The sequence below is a fragment of the Tursiops truncatus genome, chromosome 7 (genome assembly GCF_011762595.2).
Source record: "Tursiops truncatus isolate mTurTru1 chromosome 7, mTurTru1.mat.Y, whole genome shotgun sequence".
NCBI lineage: Eukaryota > Metazoa > Chordata > Mammalia > Artiodactyla > Delphinidae > Tursiops > Tursiops truncatus.
Genome location: NC_047040.1, coordinates 58,247,441 through 58,261,512, shown reverse-complemented (window position 1 = coordinate 58,261,512; position 14,072 = coordinate 58,247,441). Strand labels below are relative to the sequence as shown.

The 14,072-nt window shown below is 37.1% G+C and overlaps 1 protein-coding gene across 3 annotated transcripts in view; it reads right to left on the bottom strand.

The window, feature by feature from the left end:
• Positions 1 to 14,072, bottom strand: part of GPR155 (G protein-coupled receptor 155) — a 42,833-nt gene that overhangs the window by 2,346 nt on the left and 26,415 nt on the right. For 2 of the 3 annotated variants that reach the window (XM_019922779.3, XM_004326584.4), the window contains exons 11-15: positions 11,983 to 12,087; positions 9,202 to 9,338; positions 7,378 to 7,473; positions 4,776 to 4,840; positions 3,456 to 3,593 (exon numbers count right to left, since the gene is read on the bottom strand). In XM_019922779.3, the coding sequence (XP_019778338.2) occupies positions 3,456 to 3,593; positions 4,776 to 4,840; positions 7,378 to 7,473; positions 9,202 to 9,338; positions 11,983 to 12,087 (541 nt within the window). Of the gene's footprint in view, positions 1 to 475; positions 1,722 to 3,455; positions 3,594 to 4,775; positions 4,841 to 7,377; positions 7,474 to 9,201; positions 9,339 to 11,982; positions 12,088 to 14,072 lie in introns of those variants that run through there. The other variant, XM_019922780.3, reaches the window with a different exon arrangement.

Below are 14,072 nucleotides of genomic sequence, written 5' to 3'. Positions count from 1 at the left end.
AAGTGACAATTTTTATTAAATTACTGAAATCAAACTTTTTATTTTCTGCTTATCACAATACCTTTCTTCATGCCCTGAGCAAGATAATCTTACTGATATGTTAGGAATTTGCTCCATTAAGAAGCAGGCAGGGCTTCCCTGGTGGCACAGTGGTTAAGAATCTGCCTGACAATGCAGGGGACATGGGTTCCAGCCCTGGTCCAGGAAGATCCCACATGCCGCGGAGCACCTAAGCCCATGAGCCACAACTACTGAGCCTGTGCTCTAGAGCCCACGAGCCACAACTACTGAAGCTGCATGCCACAGCTACTGAAGCCCGTGCACCTAGAGCCCGTGCTCCACAACAAGAGGAGCCACCGCAGTGAGAAGCCTGAACACTGCAATGAAGAGTAGCCCCTGCTCGCCGCAACTAGAGAAAACCCGCGCTCAACAACGAAGACCAACGCAGCCAAAAATAAAAAAAATAAAAAAAGAATGACTATTAAAAAAAAAGAAGCAGGCAAAGGGTAAGTGAGATCTGTCTTGCTATAAATCTAAGATTTGTTTTTCATAGTTGTTGACTATATTCCCCACACTGTACATTTCACCCCTGTGATTCATCTATTTTACAACTGGAAGTCTGTACCTCTTAATCTCCATCACCTATTTCTTTCTTCCCCCCAACCTCCTCCCCTCTGGCAACCACTTGTTTGTTCTCTGTATCTATGACTCTGTTTCTGTTTTGTTATGTCTGTTCATTTGTTTTGTTTTTTTAGATTCCACATATAAGCGAAATCATACAGTGTTTGTCATTCTCTGTCTGACTTATTTCACTTAGTATATTGCCCTCTAGGTCCATCCACCTTGTCGCAGATGGCAGGATTTCATTCTTTTTTTGTGGCTGGGTGATATTCCATTCTATATATATACCCCATCTTCTTTATCCATTCATCTACTGAGGGACACTTAGGTTTCTTCTATATGTTGCCTATTGTAAATAATACTGCAATGAACAAAGGGGAGCACATATCTTTTCTAATCAGTGTTTTTTATTTTCTTTGGGTCAATACTCAGCAGTGGAATTGCTGGATCATATGGTACTATTTTTAATATTTTGAGGAATTTCCATAAGATTCCTCAGATTTTTTTTTTTTTTTTTTTTTTTTTTTTGGGCATGCTGCATGGCTTGTGGGATCTTAGTTCCCAGACCAGGGATTAAACCCCCACCCCCTGCACTGGAAGTGCGGAGACTTTTTTTAAAAAATAAATTTATTTATTTTACTTATTTATTTTTGACTGCGTTGCGTCTTCGTTGCTGCAGGCGGGCTTTCTCTAGTTGCGGCGAGTGGGGGCTACTCTTCATTGTGGTGCGCGGGCCTCTCATTGCAGGGGCTTCTCTTGTTGCGGAGCACAGGCTCTGGGCACGTGGGCTTCAGTAGTTGTGGCGCGTGGGCTCAGTAGTTGTGGCTCGCGGGCTCTAGAGTGCAGGCTCAGTAGTTGTGTCATGTGGGCTTAGTTGCTCTGTGGCATGTGGGATCTTCCCGGACCAGGGCTCAAATACGTGTCCCCTGCATTGGCAGGTGGATTCTTAACCATTGCGCCACCAGGGAAGCCCCAGTGCGGAGTCTTAATCACTGGACTGCCAGGGAAATCCCAGATTCCTCAGATTTAAAAAGTTTTTGATAATAAATCTGCTTCTTAATTATTTAAAATTTGTCTTCCTAATGCAAATGTGAGGGTGCCTCAGGTATGAATAAAAAGACAAGGGAAAAAGAAATGTAAAAAAACAAATTAAGTAGATTCTGTTCATTTTTATACAAGTATGCAATAGACAACATGAATCTGTCCACAAGCATTAGTTAAGCTGCAAAACCTAAGTGCTTGATAATAGGAAACAGTGGATGAATATCAAGATGAAATGAGAAATAGGTGACAAAAATTTTAAAGCATTTAACCACAAATGAATGTACATTAGCGTTTCATATAAAAATTAGAAAAGAGGTTAATATACATGAAAAAATTTCTCAAGTACACAAAATCACAATATTGTAATATCAGTATTTTACTTAGTAATAGGATATCTTAATTTATGCTTTGCAACTACAAACATCACTTTAAACAAAAGCCTGAATGTTACACCCGGAGCCTGAGCCTTTTTCCTCCTCATTGATTTTAAATTTATAGCCCTACACCTTCTAATCCAGATACCAAGTGATTAATATTTGCTTCCTGATGACTGATCAGGCAGCTACAACCACAGCCCACGGAGTTGTGCAGAGTGGCAGAGGATTAGCCACTATGCAGGATGCAGAGCAGTCCCATCACCAGCCTGTGCCCATTTGCCATCTGGGATGGAGGCAGCCTGACAGCCCTGCAAATGGCAAAGGGCTATGCCAGTCGGCAATCACAGTGGGCCTGGTGGAGGTAACACAGAGTTCCTTTTTTTAAATTTTAAAAAGCAATTTTAAATAGTTGAAACTATCCATAGATGGTACTTTGAAATAATTGTGTTTGGGCCTTTAAGGGTGGGAAACTAATATTTTTTCATAGCTTACCATTTCCAGAAACTGGGCTAGGCGCATCATATAGATTTTGTTATCTAATGCAAACAACCCCAAGAGCCAGGTATTTTAAAGAAGAGGAAAACTAAGGTTTAGAGACTTAAACTTGCCCAATGTCACAGAGCTAATAAGTGGCAGATCCAGTAATTGAGTTCTAGTATTAGTCCCCACCCAGTGAGTCCCCTTTCTACGAGCTATACCAGGATACCTCAGTTATAATGAAATATAGTGGCATAATATTTGTACATATTCTGAATGGTAATTTTCATAAATTTTCAATTTTTCAGTTATAGACATAAAAGTATTCTTAATATCATGTTTTGTTTTTTTCTCTTTTTTTGACAACCAAAAATATTGGCACTAAAACATTTGTTTATTCTTTTCCTGCTGTATACTCCATACAGGATTAGAAGAATAAATATGCTGTCACAGACTGAAGATTAGGACTTGAGGTGAAAAATAAGCAGCAGAATTAATTAAGAGATAGAAATTTCATTTCATTTTCTTAACAATATCATTAGTAATATGAAATAGCATATGACTAGCATACTCCTAGGAGATGGGGAATATAAAATCACTTCTAAATACAATGTATCTCAAAGGTTTTTGAGAGGTACTAATGGCCAACATGAAGTGAATGTTCATATTCTGCTACATTTTGGTTCATTCTAAAGTCTTCATGTTTTACATGGAAATCAGAAGTTATATGGCATTTAAAAATGTAAAGATCAAAGTGTTATGGCTCCTAAATATGCTGTTTCTTAAACTATAAACTGACCCATAGCTATTTTAACTTTTATGTGTATATGTGTTATTGAAAATAACAATAATAAAGTTAGTCACAAGCACATTACTTAGCTGATTACAAGCCAAAATTAATCATCTAAAATATAATTATCTAGAACCTGTACTTACCTTCTTTCCTTCACAATGTTTTGGATACAGAGGTCACGGTGATAATGGATAAACTGTTGACAGGTCATTTTTATTTCCTCAGGAACAGAAGAATCCCTATTTTCTGCTGTTTCTTTATTGTTCCATAGGAATTCAAGTCTAAAAACCAAAATTTAAGGATGCAATTTTTAAGGAAAGAAAAGCCCTGAGAGAGAGCCCCTTCTTGCTTATCACCCCATCAACATGGCTGTTCCAAAACTGTCACTCACCACAGCTGTCATCTACAACACCCAGACATCCTTAGTCTCTGAAGCAGAAACATATTTAACCTGCATTTGGTGGCTGGGGTGGGGGACTTGAACATTTTATAAACCCTCCAGACATGCTGGACACATTTCAGTAACTACCAAAAAATGAAGTTTCTCATTCTACATTCTACTGTTTTAAAACGCAAAAAATAACATATCGAGATCAAGTATATTATTTAATCATTTTCCAATTTTGGTACCAGAGAGACAAATAGCGGGACCTGGAGTACAAAACAATTCTGTTTTGCCAGCCCAGACAATAGATCTGTTGACTCTTTTAACCAATCAACATTATGAAGCTAATAACTAAGTGCAGTGACTTTCCTATTGTGCTTTTCTTCTTTTATGAAAGGACTGTGACCCTAGCAACTATATTTTAGTTGCTAAATGCCCAGGGACCATTTACTGGGCACTTTTTATATAGGCAATAGGATAAATTCCACTAGCACTTCTAGTTTCTACTAATTTTGACTTTGAAAACAAATGAGGAAGTACGGATTCACCCCTCTACCTCCACCACTTCCTCCCACCCCCAAGGTGAAGTGTTCTCATTTCATTATTTTTCATAAAGAAATTCCTGATCTGAATTCAAAGAAACTCTTCACCAAGTTAATTTTAAAAAATTGAAATTTTGAAAGAAGAAAACTTGAGTTTTCTATAAATTGTCGGTTTGACAGAAAGAGAAATCCTGTTGTCAAACAAGAAAGACAATCAAATATAGACCTTTGGGGGCACATCACCTACTATTTCCATTTCTAAATACATTTTCAAGTTTCATTTTACTTTATGTAGTTAATGGCATAGATAGAAGTCAGTGTCCATCAATTCTTGTTAAAATACAAATTAAAATGTTGGGTTAATGACAGCTCTTCTGTCATTTTCTCTGCAATTATTTACAACAAATATGTAAATCAGCAGATAACCTTTCTGTGGTTTCCTAGTAGTTTCTAAAGGTTTAAAAATATAAGTATCTTAATAGAATGGCTTTGTCATCACCTTTACAGTTACAGCTTTATTTCAAAACTAAAAGTACCTTCTTTTGAAGGGTAGGATGATTAAATGTTTGTCCAATCCAAAGATGCCAAAGGAAATAAATCCCTATGGAAGAAAAAAAAGTTATATTTTATGAGTTCTAAAATAAATTTTAAGACAGAGAAATGATGGAAGCCAAAATATTAGTGCTTGGGGAAGTAAACCTCTAGTGATTAGAGCAACATTTTAAATAGAACACACAGGCAGTACCTCTAAAGTTCAGTGCCTGATGGCAGGTACAGTCAATCTCTGTATCCACAGATTCCATATCCATGGATTTAACCTACCGTGGATTGAAAATATTTGGGAAAAAAATTCCAGAAAGTTCCAAAAAGCAAAACTTGAATTTGCCGCATACTGGCAAGTGTTTACCTAGCAATTAAGGTGATGTAACTAACCTAGAGATGATTTAAAATATACAGGAGGACATGCATAGGTCATATGCAAATACTGTGCCATTTTATATGAAGGACTTGAGCATCCATGGATTTTAGTACCTGAGGGGTGTCCTGGAACCAGTCCCCCTCAGATACTGAGGGATGATCGTATGGTCCTTGGCTACCTCTTCCCAATCATCTTTCCTACTAATTATGACGGGTGAAAAAAGTGAGTGCTGAACAACCACACTGGCAAGCTAGCTTACTGGAGAAAAATGAAAACATTTAAGGGCTATATGACTTTTTTCCCCTTTCTAAAAAGAAAATAAAATATCTCCTATTATGCTTAAGTACTTCTTTATTATTTTTCTGTTAAAACTTCAGAAACTATAGAATTAACAAGCGCTATAGGTTCTGATTATAATGAAGTAACTGAAAAAAATTTATGTGAAATGAAATTGGCTAGTGTTTAGGGAAAGGGTTTGAAGAATTTGGGAGTGATGAGGCAAACTAGCACCAGATATTAGCCACGTATCAGGACAATCAGGACTGCCTTGGGGAGATGGGAGGCTGGGAACTGCCATCTGTCAGGCACAGTGGGGTAAGGATTTTAGAGCAGGTTGGTGTGGGTGGGATGGAAAATGCAATGACATGAAGGACCTACCTGTCTTCACCTCAAATTATAAACCACCTAAAGGGAATGATCTTACTACCACAACTCCCCAAGAGAAAAATGGAATGGGAGCAGGTTTTGTATCTGTCTCCCTCCTTTGAAGCACTTCAGCCATAAGCTGTGGGGACAATATTTCAAATGCAACATTCCTGGCATTAGTTTGCGGAGCTTTGTCCGTCCCAGTCCTGGGATGGCTCAGCTTGGAGTGGGCTTTCTGAATGCAAAATGCTGAGTGAGACTAAGATTTTCAACCTAGTATTTTATAGTTCTTGGGTACAAAATCAAATCTTGGACAGTATCACAGAGTGAGGTGGGCATCAAGTAGCCCTGGGATGCCCGTGTCTGTCTATAATAAACTGATAGGTCACTTGTCTGTCTAAATATAGCCATTTTTGCTCCCATAATAAAGGCAAAGCAAACTGGAAATATTTCAAGAAATTAACGTTAGGGAAAAACTTGCAAGAGCGTCTACTTATAAATGTTAACTAACTCATATGGCCAATTATTTCAGGTTTAATAGGCAAGCGTAATGATTTCAAGTACTGTAGTTTTTTCAACCTGATAATTAATCTTGGGACTAATATTCTTTAATTAAAAAGTAAGGGATGTGGTTAAGACTTCGCCTTCCAATGTAGGGAGTGCAGGCTTGATCCCTGGTCGGGGAGCTAGGATCCCACATGCCTTGTGGCCAAGGGACCAAGACATGGAACAGAAGCAATATTGTAACAAATTCAATAAAGACTTAAAAAAAAGTGGTGCACATCCAAAAAAAAAAATCTTAAAAAAAAAAAGTAAGGGACTGAAGACAATTAAATTTTTACATCAAAATATTTTCCCAATATCTAAAATATTATTTACCCTTAAATATCCATTTTAATAGTGACATAAACAAAGACAACAGCACCTATCATATTAGTTCTTCATGGAATTTTAATTTCTAATTTTTAAACTGGGGGTGACAAGTCTACTTTGCAGATATTCTTGTGATGTTTAAGTGAAATAATTAATGTAAAGAGCTTAAAAATGTTTGGCATATAGTAAACTCTCAAGGAATGGTATCTACTATCCCTGGTCAAATTTTATTTATATACCACATGATTTTTTTTAAAGGATTTAAGTACCTGTAGTTCAAGAAACATCAAAATGTAAATGAAATGATGTGCATTAAAATAAGTTGCTAAACTAAAGGCTCAGAGAAGTTAAGTCATTTTGCCAAAGTAACTTCTTAAGGCCACAGCAAAGTTTAAAAAGAACTTGGAACATCTTGTCCCTGCTAAATTATCATTCTTTATCTCAAAACCAAAGCAAAAAACTATTTGGTATTTCTGATTGAAACACTCAGTGTGCATTCTGATGACTTTAACCAATATAATAATTCATCTCTACTAGAAGATAGGCAGCAGCTGTCAGCTGTCACGCATACCAGCAGCTGGCAAACAAACTAAACCCTTTTGATTTAAAAGAAAACAACAACATCCGTACCATCCCCCCACCCCCACCATCAAACCATCCAGGACAACAAAAACCCCTCAAAGTTCTCAGTAAGTAAATACCTGGCCAAAGTTAAACACAGCACAGAAAAACTGTAACTCAACATATAGTCTCCCAGGCTCTTGGTTGAATAGCCACCATAAACAACTGGAAAGATTCTGTAAAGGAAGGAGAAAATAGTACTTTAAAATGAAGTAAGCTAATCATTTCTCTCTATCCAGAACATAGTACAATAACTTATATACTTAACAATTAGGAAGAAAAGAACTAAAGGGAAAAACACCAAGAGAATATAGAGGCTTTGTCTTTCAAACAAGAGGTTTCAACCTCTCTTCTTGACAGATGTCATTCAAGCAGCATCTATTCTGATCAGATTTGAAGCAAGAAGACATGAGCCATAATACAGAAGCTTACATAATACATCAGGACTTCGACTAGCCGAAGACAGGTCTGATTTTAAAATTAGTTTTACACAGTGAAAACAATCACATCACTGAGCAGCAGTTCTTGGCTGCATTTCTTACTTCTTGATTTTTGTTCTTAAACAGCAGTTAAAATGGTGCTGGCTGATATGATTCTATGTAATGAGCATCCCAGTTTGGAAAGGGTAAGGGGGTTTCTTCATGGGTTATATGGTCCATCTCCCATCGCTAGGCAAGTTACACTTGAACTATCACAAAGAAGTATACAATAACTGGTAATTCACTAAAGAGGACATAGAACTAATTTTAAAAAACCCTTTAGTAGGGCTTCCCTGGTGGCGCAGTGGTTGAGAGTCCACCTGCCATGCAGGGGACCCAGGTTCGTGCCCCGGTCCAGGAAGATCCCACATGCCGCGGAGCGGCTGGGCCCGTGAGCCATGGCCGCTGAGCCTGCGCGTCCGGAGCCTGTGCTCCGCAACGGGAGAGGCCACAAGAGTGAGAGGCCCGCGTACAGCAAAAAAAAAAAAAACCCTTTAGTAATCAAAGAAATGCATTTAAAAAATGAAGTGCTATATTTCACTTATAAAATTATCAAATAAAAAATTTATAATATTCAATGTTGGTGAGAGTACTTTACAAACCTATACTACTTCTTTGGAAAACAACTTAGTAGAATGCATCCAAAGGCACAAAAATATTTATATTCTTTGATCCAGGTTTCCCAACTTTGAGAATCTATCATAAGGAAATATATTTCACGGAGATGTTTATTAGAGCATTCTGAAAAACTAGGAACGATCCATAGATCCATAAGGAAGTGGTTGAGTGAATTATAATGCTTCTCCTCTATGGTTTATTGAGGAGCCATTTAAAGTAACGGTTATGAACACTTTGCAGCAATATGAAAATGCTTGACATAAGTCACAAAGCAAGACATAAATCTGAATGTATTATTAGAACCATGAAAAATGTATTGAAAAAGAGAAGGCAGTAGTATGATGGATATTTTTCCTCTTTTCTCTATTTTGTAAGTATCCATTGTATGAAGTGGTTATGTTATTTTCATAATATAAAATTATTTCTAAAAGTTTATTTATCTGAGGACTATCTTCTGAGAGACCATGTAGTCATTTATCCACAGAAGTCAGTCAAGGAATATGTTAGGAGTAAGTGGTCCTGTACACATCATGGAGATGCCTGGTTTTACCCCAAATTCTAGGTTCAAGGCATAGGATGAGTAAGTATTCTAAGCAAAATAAGCCATTGAAGCACTTAGGCAACAGAGTAATGTGAATTATTCATTCTTTCCCCCCCCCATAAACATTTAGCTCAAGATTAGGATTCAGATGGTTGAACTGCCACCCCCCTGTGAAGGAGCAACTAAGTTTCTCCAGATGCCTGAAAAAAACCTTTGCCAAACATTTAAAGAAATGGCCCCAAAACAAAATCAGAAGAAACATTTACAGCAAACAGGCCAATGATGAGAAGTAAACACAAAAACACATGTCGAGTCAGTTGCTGGTCTCCACTCTGTAGATACTGCTCCTCTTCCTGGGCTAATATGCAGCTCTGGGAGTTACAGCGACTCACACAATGTTCATCTATAAAACAGTAAGTACAATAATTTGTAATCAGAGCTTTTTATCTGAATGCATTTTAAATTCATAATGACTTCCTAAACAAACCACCACATATGCACATTCAGCTCAGAATCAGTATTTTATTTTAGTTGAAATCCAAGGAAGTCTCCTTCATGTTGTTTTAGGAGAGTTCTACTTGTAGAATGTTTTTATCCCCCAAAAATACAAGTAGTACGCAATAGTTCTCTTCTACATTATTTAACAATGTAACACACACACACACACACACACACACACACACACACACACACACACACACACACTTTTTTAAGGCTAAATTAATAACTCAAGTTTCACCTGTGATAAATCTACACCTTGGGGTCATTTTGTAAAAATGTAAAAATCTACACCTTGGTGTAAATAGGTCACGAATACCCTATTTTGGCTAAGAGCAAAACAAATTTACTACTACCACTTGCCTTTCATTAAAGAGTTTAAAATTTGCCTTAGAAAAGATCTTTAAGGAACTAAATAAAAAATATTATACACTTTGTTCTGTTCGCATATGGAACTAAGTCCAAATCACAACATGACTCTTCTCTGGCCTAAAAGAGAAGTGAGGGGCCTTTCGCAAGAAACCTTTATTCTCCCACCTCAGCTCCACTATATCTAAGGCATCAAATGCAGGGGAAAACATTTTTACAAAATAGATGCTAGTCTAACATACAGTCTTATTACAAAAAGTCAGAGATTAAAAAACACAACTTTACAGCTCTTACCTTTAAGTGAACAAAAATTTATACTTCCTAAAGGCTCTTCTTAGAAAAGAACATACACAACCATTAAACATGGTCTGGCACAATAGCTAATGGCATAGGTGAATGTTCACAATAAAAGTAGGTTAAAAGTAAAAAGAAACCAGGCTGCCAAACAGTTTCTGTAGTATGATCCTATTTTATAACAATTGTTTGGGTACATACTGGTGTAGAAAAATTCTAGCAGTATATATAATAAACCTGGTCTTAAAACATTATGTAGAAGTATTATAAAAATGGGTAAAAATAAATTTTACTATCTTTTATTTGCCTTTTTTACACATTGCGATATTTATTTTGCCTTTGTGGTGTGTCACTGTTTTGGCGACAAGGAATTAATCACATTGTTAAACTCTAAAAATTCTCATTTGTCCATGGTTTGATTTCCTTTAGACTTTCTTTATTTCAGGCTTAGGAATGGTACTAAATTATGTGGGCAGATGAAGTCCTTATATGATGGCTCTCATTTTTTGTAAAATATGATCAGAAAATCTAAGAAGCCCCTATAATTAAAAAAATTTTTCAGGAATCAGCATTATTAATGGAGAAATGATAGATAAGCAAATTGTAAGGGGATTTTGGGGGGGTAAAAAAAGTTGTTGAATCAAATCACATGTTGAGTTTGCTAATGGACTTTACTATTAGGTATACTGTATAGGGAAGAAAAAGCAAGGCAAACCCTTGGGAATTCTGATGTAAAGAGATATTAGCTTTAGAAAAGAGGCACACAAAACTTGAAACACATGTATCTGAGTGCCAGGAGGGGTTTCCTATTGAAAGTCAGTGAAGGCTCAACATCTGATGTATTTTTACTTCTTTCTATGGAAATAGGGATTCTACTATTTAAGATTCATTCCTAGCCAGCAGAAAGCAGTCAAGTACAAATCCCGCCTGAATAATAACAACTACTGCTGCTGCTACTATGTTTAATAAGCATTTAGTTTGTATACCACTCACTGTGCTAAGTGATTTGCACACATCATTTCTTATAATCCTCACAACATTTCTTATATAAAAACATAATGACAGCAAAACAGTTGACGTATGCTCCATCATAAAGAGGACTTTTTAGGGTTTCCCTTTCTACTTTGATTAAAAATAAGGATGATCAACTGAAGGTACACTGCAGTTTCACATAAATGTATTCGGTTGTCTTAAATAATTTGGAATTCAGACCATAAATGTGGTTTAGTCTCTTAGTCTATATGCCAAAAGGTTATTACCTGTAAAGATTTTTCTTATTTTATAAGAAAGGGCATATTTTAAAGCACATGGATTCCAAATGTAATTAAGCACTACCTAATTAGTCCTGGCCCTGGGGGAATGGAGTAGGGGAAAAGTCTCAGCTTCTAAAACAAGAGCCCCCAAAAAATAATGGTCCTTAGGGCAAACTTCTTGGAATTATCACTTGGGTTAAATTTATTGGAAGATTTCCACGCAAATTAAAAATCAGTACCCTATGTATGCACAATTATTATACTATTTGTACTTTCTTTGAGAATATTCTCAAACAGTAGCTTCTATAGAAATTCTATATAGAGTTCTTTTAAGGCATAAGAATAAGGAATCTTTTGTTCCTTAGGCCCATCCTCATAGCCCAGATGCACTTACTTTTCTTTCTTTCTTTTTTTAAATATATATTTATATTATTTTTTTACTGGAGTATAATTGCTTTACAATGATGTGTTAGTCTCTGCTGTACAATGAAGTGAATCAGCTATATGTATATATACGTCCCCTCCCTCTTGGACCTCCCTCCTACCCACCCCATCCCACCCGTCTAGGTCATCACAGAGCACGTCTAGGTCATCACAGAGCACGGAGCTGAACTCCCTGCCAGAGGCACTTACTTTCCTCAAACGAGGGAGTCACAGAGCCACTGGTGCTTATGTTTGCTACTGGTTCTGTGGATGAGCAGCATAATTCACCATTTCCCATGGAGCAGGAGCAGCAACCTACATAGACAAAATACCATGTGAGGGAAGAGTCCAAGCACAACAGGAATGGACAGCATGAAGAGATGCCAAGTAAAGCAAACCAAACCCCCCAAAACAAAAAAAAACCCCTAACTCATTCATACACACACACAAATTTTCCATACAGCCACATTGTATGGGTATCTATCAAAAAGTATTCAGGGGCTTCCCTGGAGGCGCAGTGCTTGAGTCCGCCTGCCGATGCAGGGGACACAGGTTCGTGCCCGGTCCGGGAAGATCCCACATGCCGCGGAGCGGCTGGGCCCGTGAGCCATGGCCGCTGAGCCTGCGCATCCGGAGCCTGTGCTCCGCAAAGGGAGAGGCCACAGCAGTGCGAGGCCCGCATACCGCAAAAAAAAAAAAGTATTCAAATTCAAATGTCCTTATACAGAAGCTAACATTTAAAGAGTGGCAGACAAAGGATCAGTCTTTTACATATTCCTTTGTGTGAGACAAGGAAAATAAGGAAAATGTTTTTGTTTGTTTGTTCTCCAGCTGATATCTTTTTTGGACCCTCAGGGAATTCCCATAATTAATTAATTTTTTTTTAAGGAAAATGTTTTTATCCATGCTGTTTTATTAGTTTCCACTGTGCTTTGGGAAATAAGAATTTGACCACTTTCCTAAAATACAGCTTTGATTTCATCTCTCCTTGAAAACATGCACTAATGCTCTATTGCTAACTGCAGCTAATTCAAACTCCTTAGCCTGAATTTGAAAGCTCTCTAGGACTCGGCCCCTCTCCCCCTATCCAACCACTCCCATTATTCAACAAAGGCCCTTCCCTTCTTTCAGGACAATTCTCTAGTTGTCCTCCACAAACTTCATGTTTGAGTCTCCTGGCCTAATTTGACATAGATTTCATCCAAACCCTCTCCTCCTCTAAGTTTAGCTCAAAACTCACTTCTTTCAAGAACATGTTTCCTACTAGTTTAGAAGATGCAGTAAAAGCAGTTGTATTCTTTTTTTATTTTTAGATATATACTGCTGAAAGCCTCTTGCTGGTTTATAGGTAAACTGGTTTACACAAGTCATACTGAGACATCTGCTATAGAGCTGTAATTTTACCTCTATATAGTCAGAGAACTGCATGCAGTGTCCTTTAAAACATCTCATATATATGGACACGGTGCTCCTTGACATGGATTATAATAGAATAACTTCAGTGATAAACTGTATTAAAACTTAATGTACTAAAAAGGAACAATTCATAGGCTGAAACTTTCATTGATAATGTGCTTTAATTTTTCAGTAGTGTTCTTAAAAACAAAACAAAAAAAGATTTCAAAGTATAAAGACTATAATCTATAATAAGCTATGACAAATGTCTCTCTAAATTTAAGATAACGATGCCACAGAATAATCGAAAAGAAAATACAGAAATCAGCTGGCCCTGCCCTCTTACCTTCATAAATTTGAAGGCTTAAATTCACTAAGATAAAATTGTTAAGAAAACAGATACAAAGCCAGCCCATTCCAATGACATATGTATAGGGAACACACACACGTGGCAGTTTTTCCCTTCAAATGTAAGAAGGATGTGTAAGTGCCCCATTAGCCTTCTCATTTATGTATGTATGTTTGCATGTTGCTTAGTAATACACCATACTTATTTATTACTTTTTTATTTTACCCTTTGACCCCCTTCACCCATTTTTCCTACCCTCTACTCCCTGCCTCTGGCAACCACGAATCTTGTTTTCAGAATCTATGAGCTTGGTTTTTTTTTTTTTAAGATTCCATATATAAGAGAGATGATATGGCCTTCTCTTTTATTAACTGAACCTTTGCTCTCATAATAAAATAGGTTAATTTTCCTTTCGATTATAATTCCACACTTAAGAGTGTAAGCAAATCACGTGTCTCTGACAAATGTGTAGCGAGGGGCAGAAGGGAGTGAACTACTTTGGATTACTGAGATTTGGGGAGGCCAGGCTGGACAGCTAATGTGTTATGTGTTAATA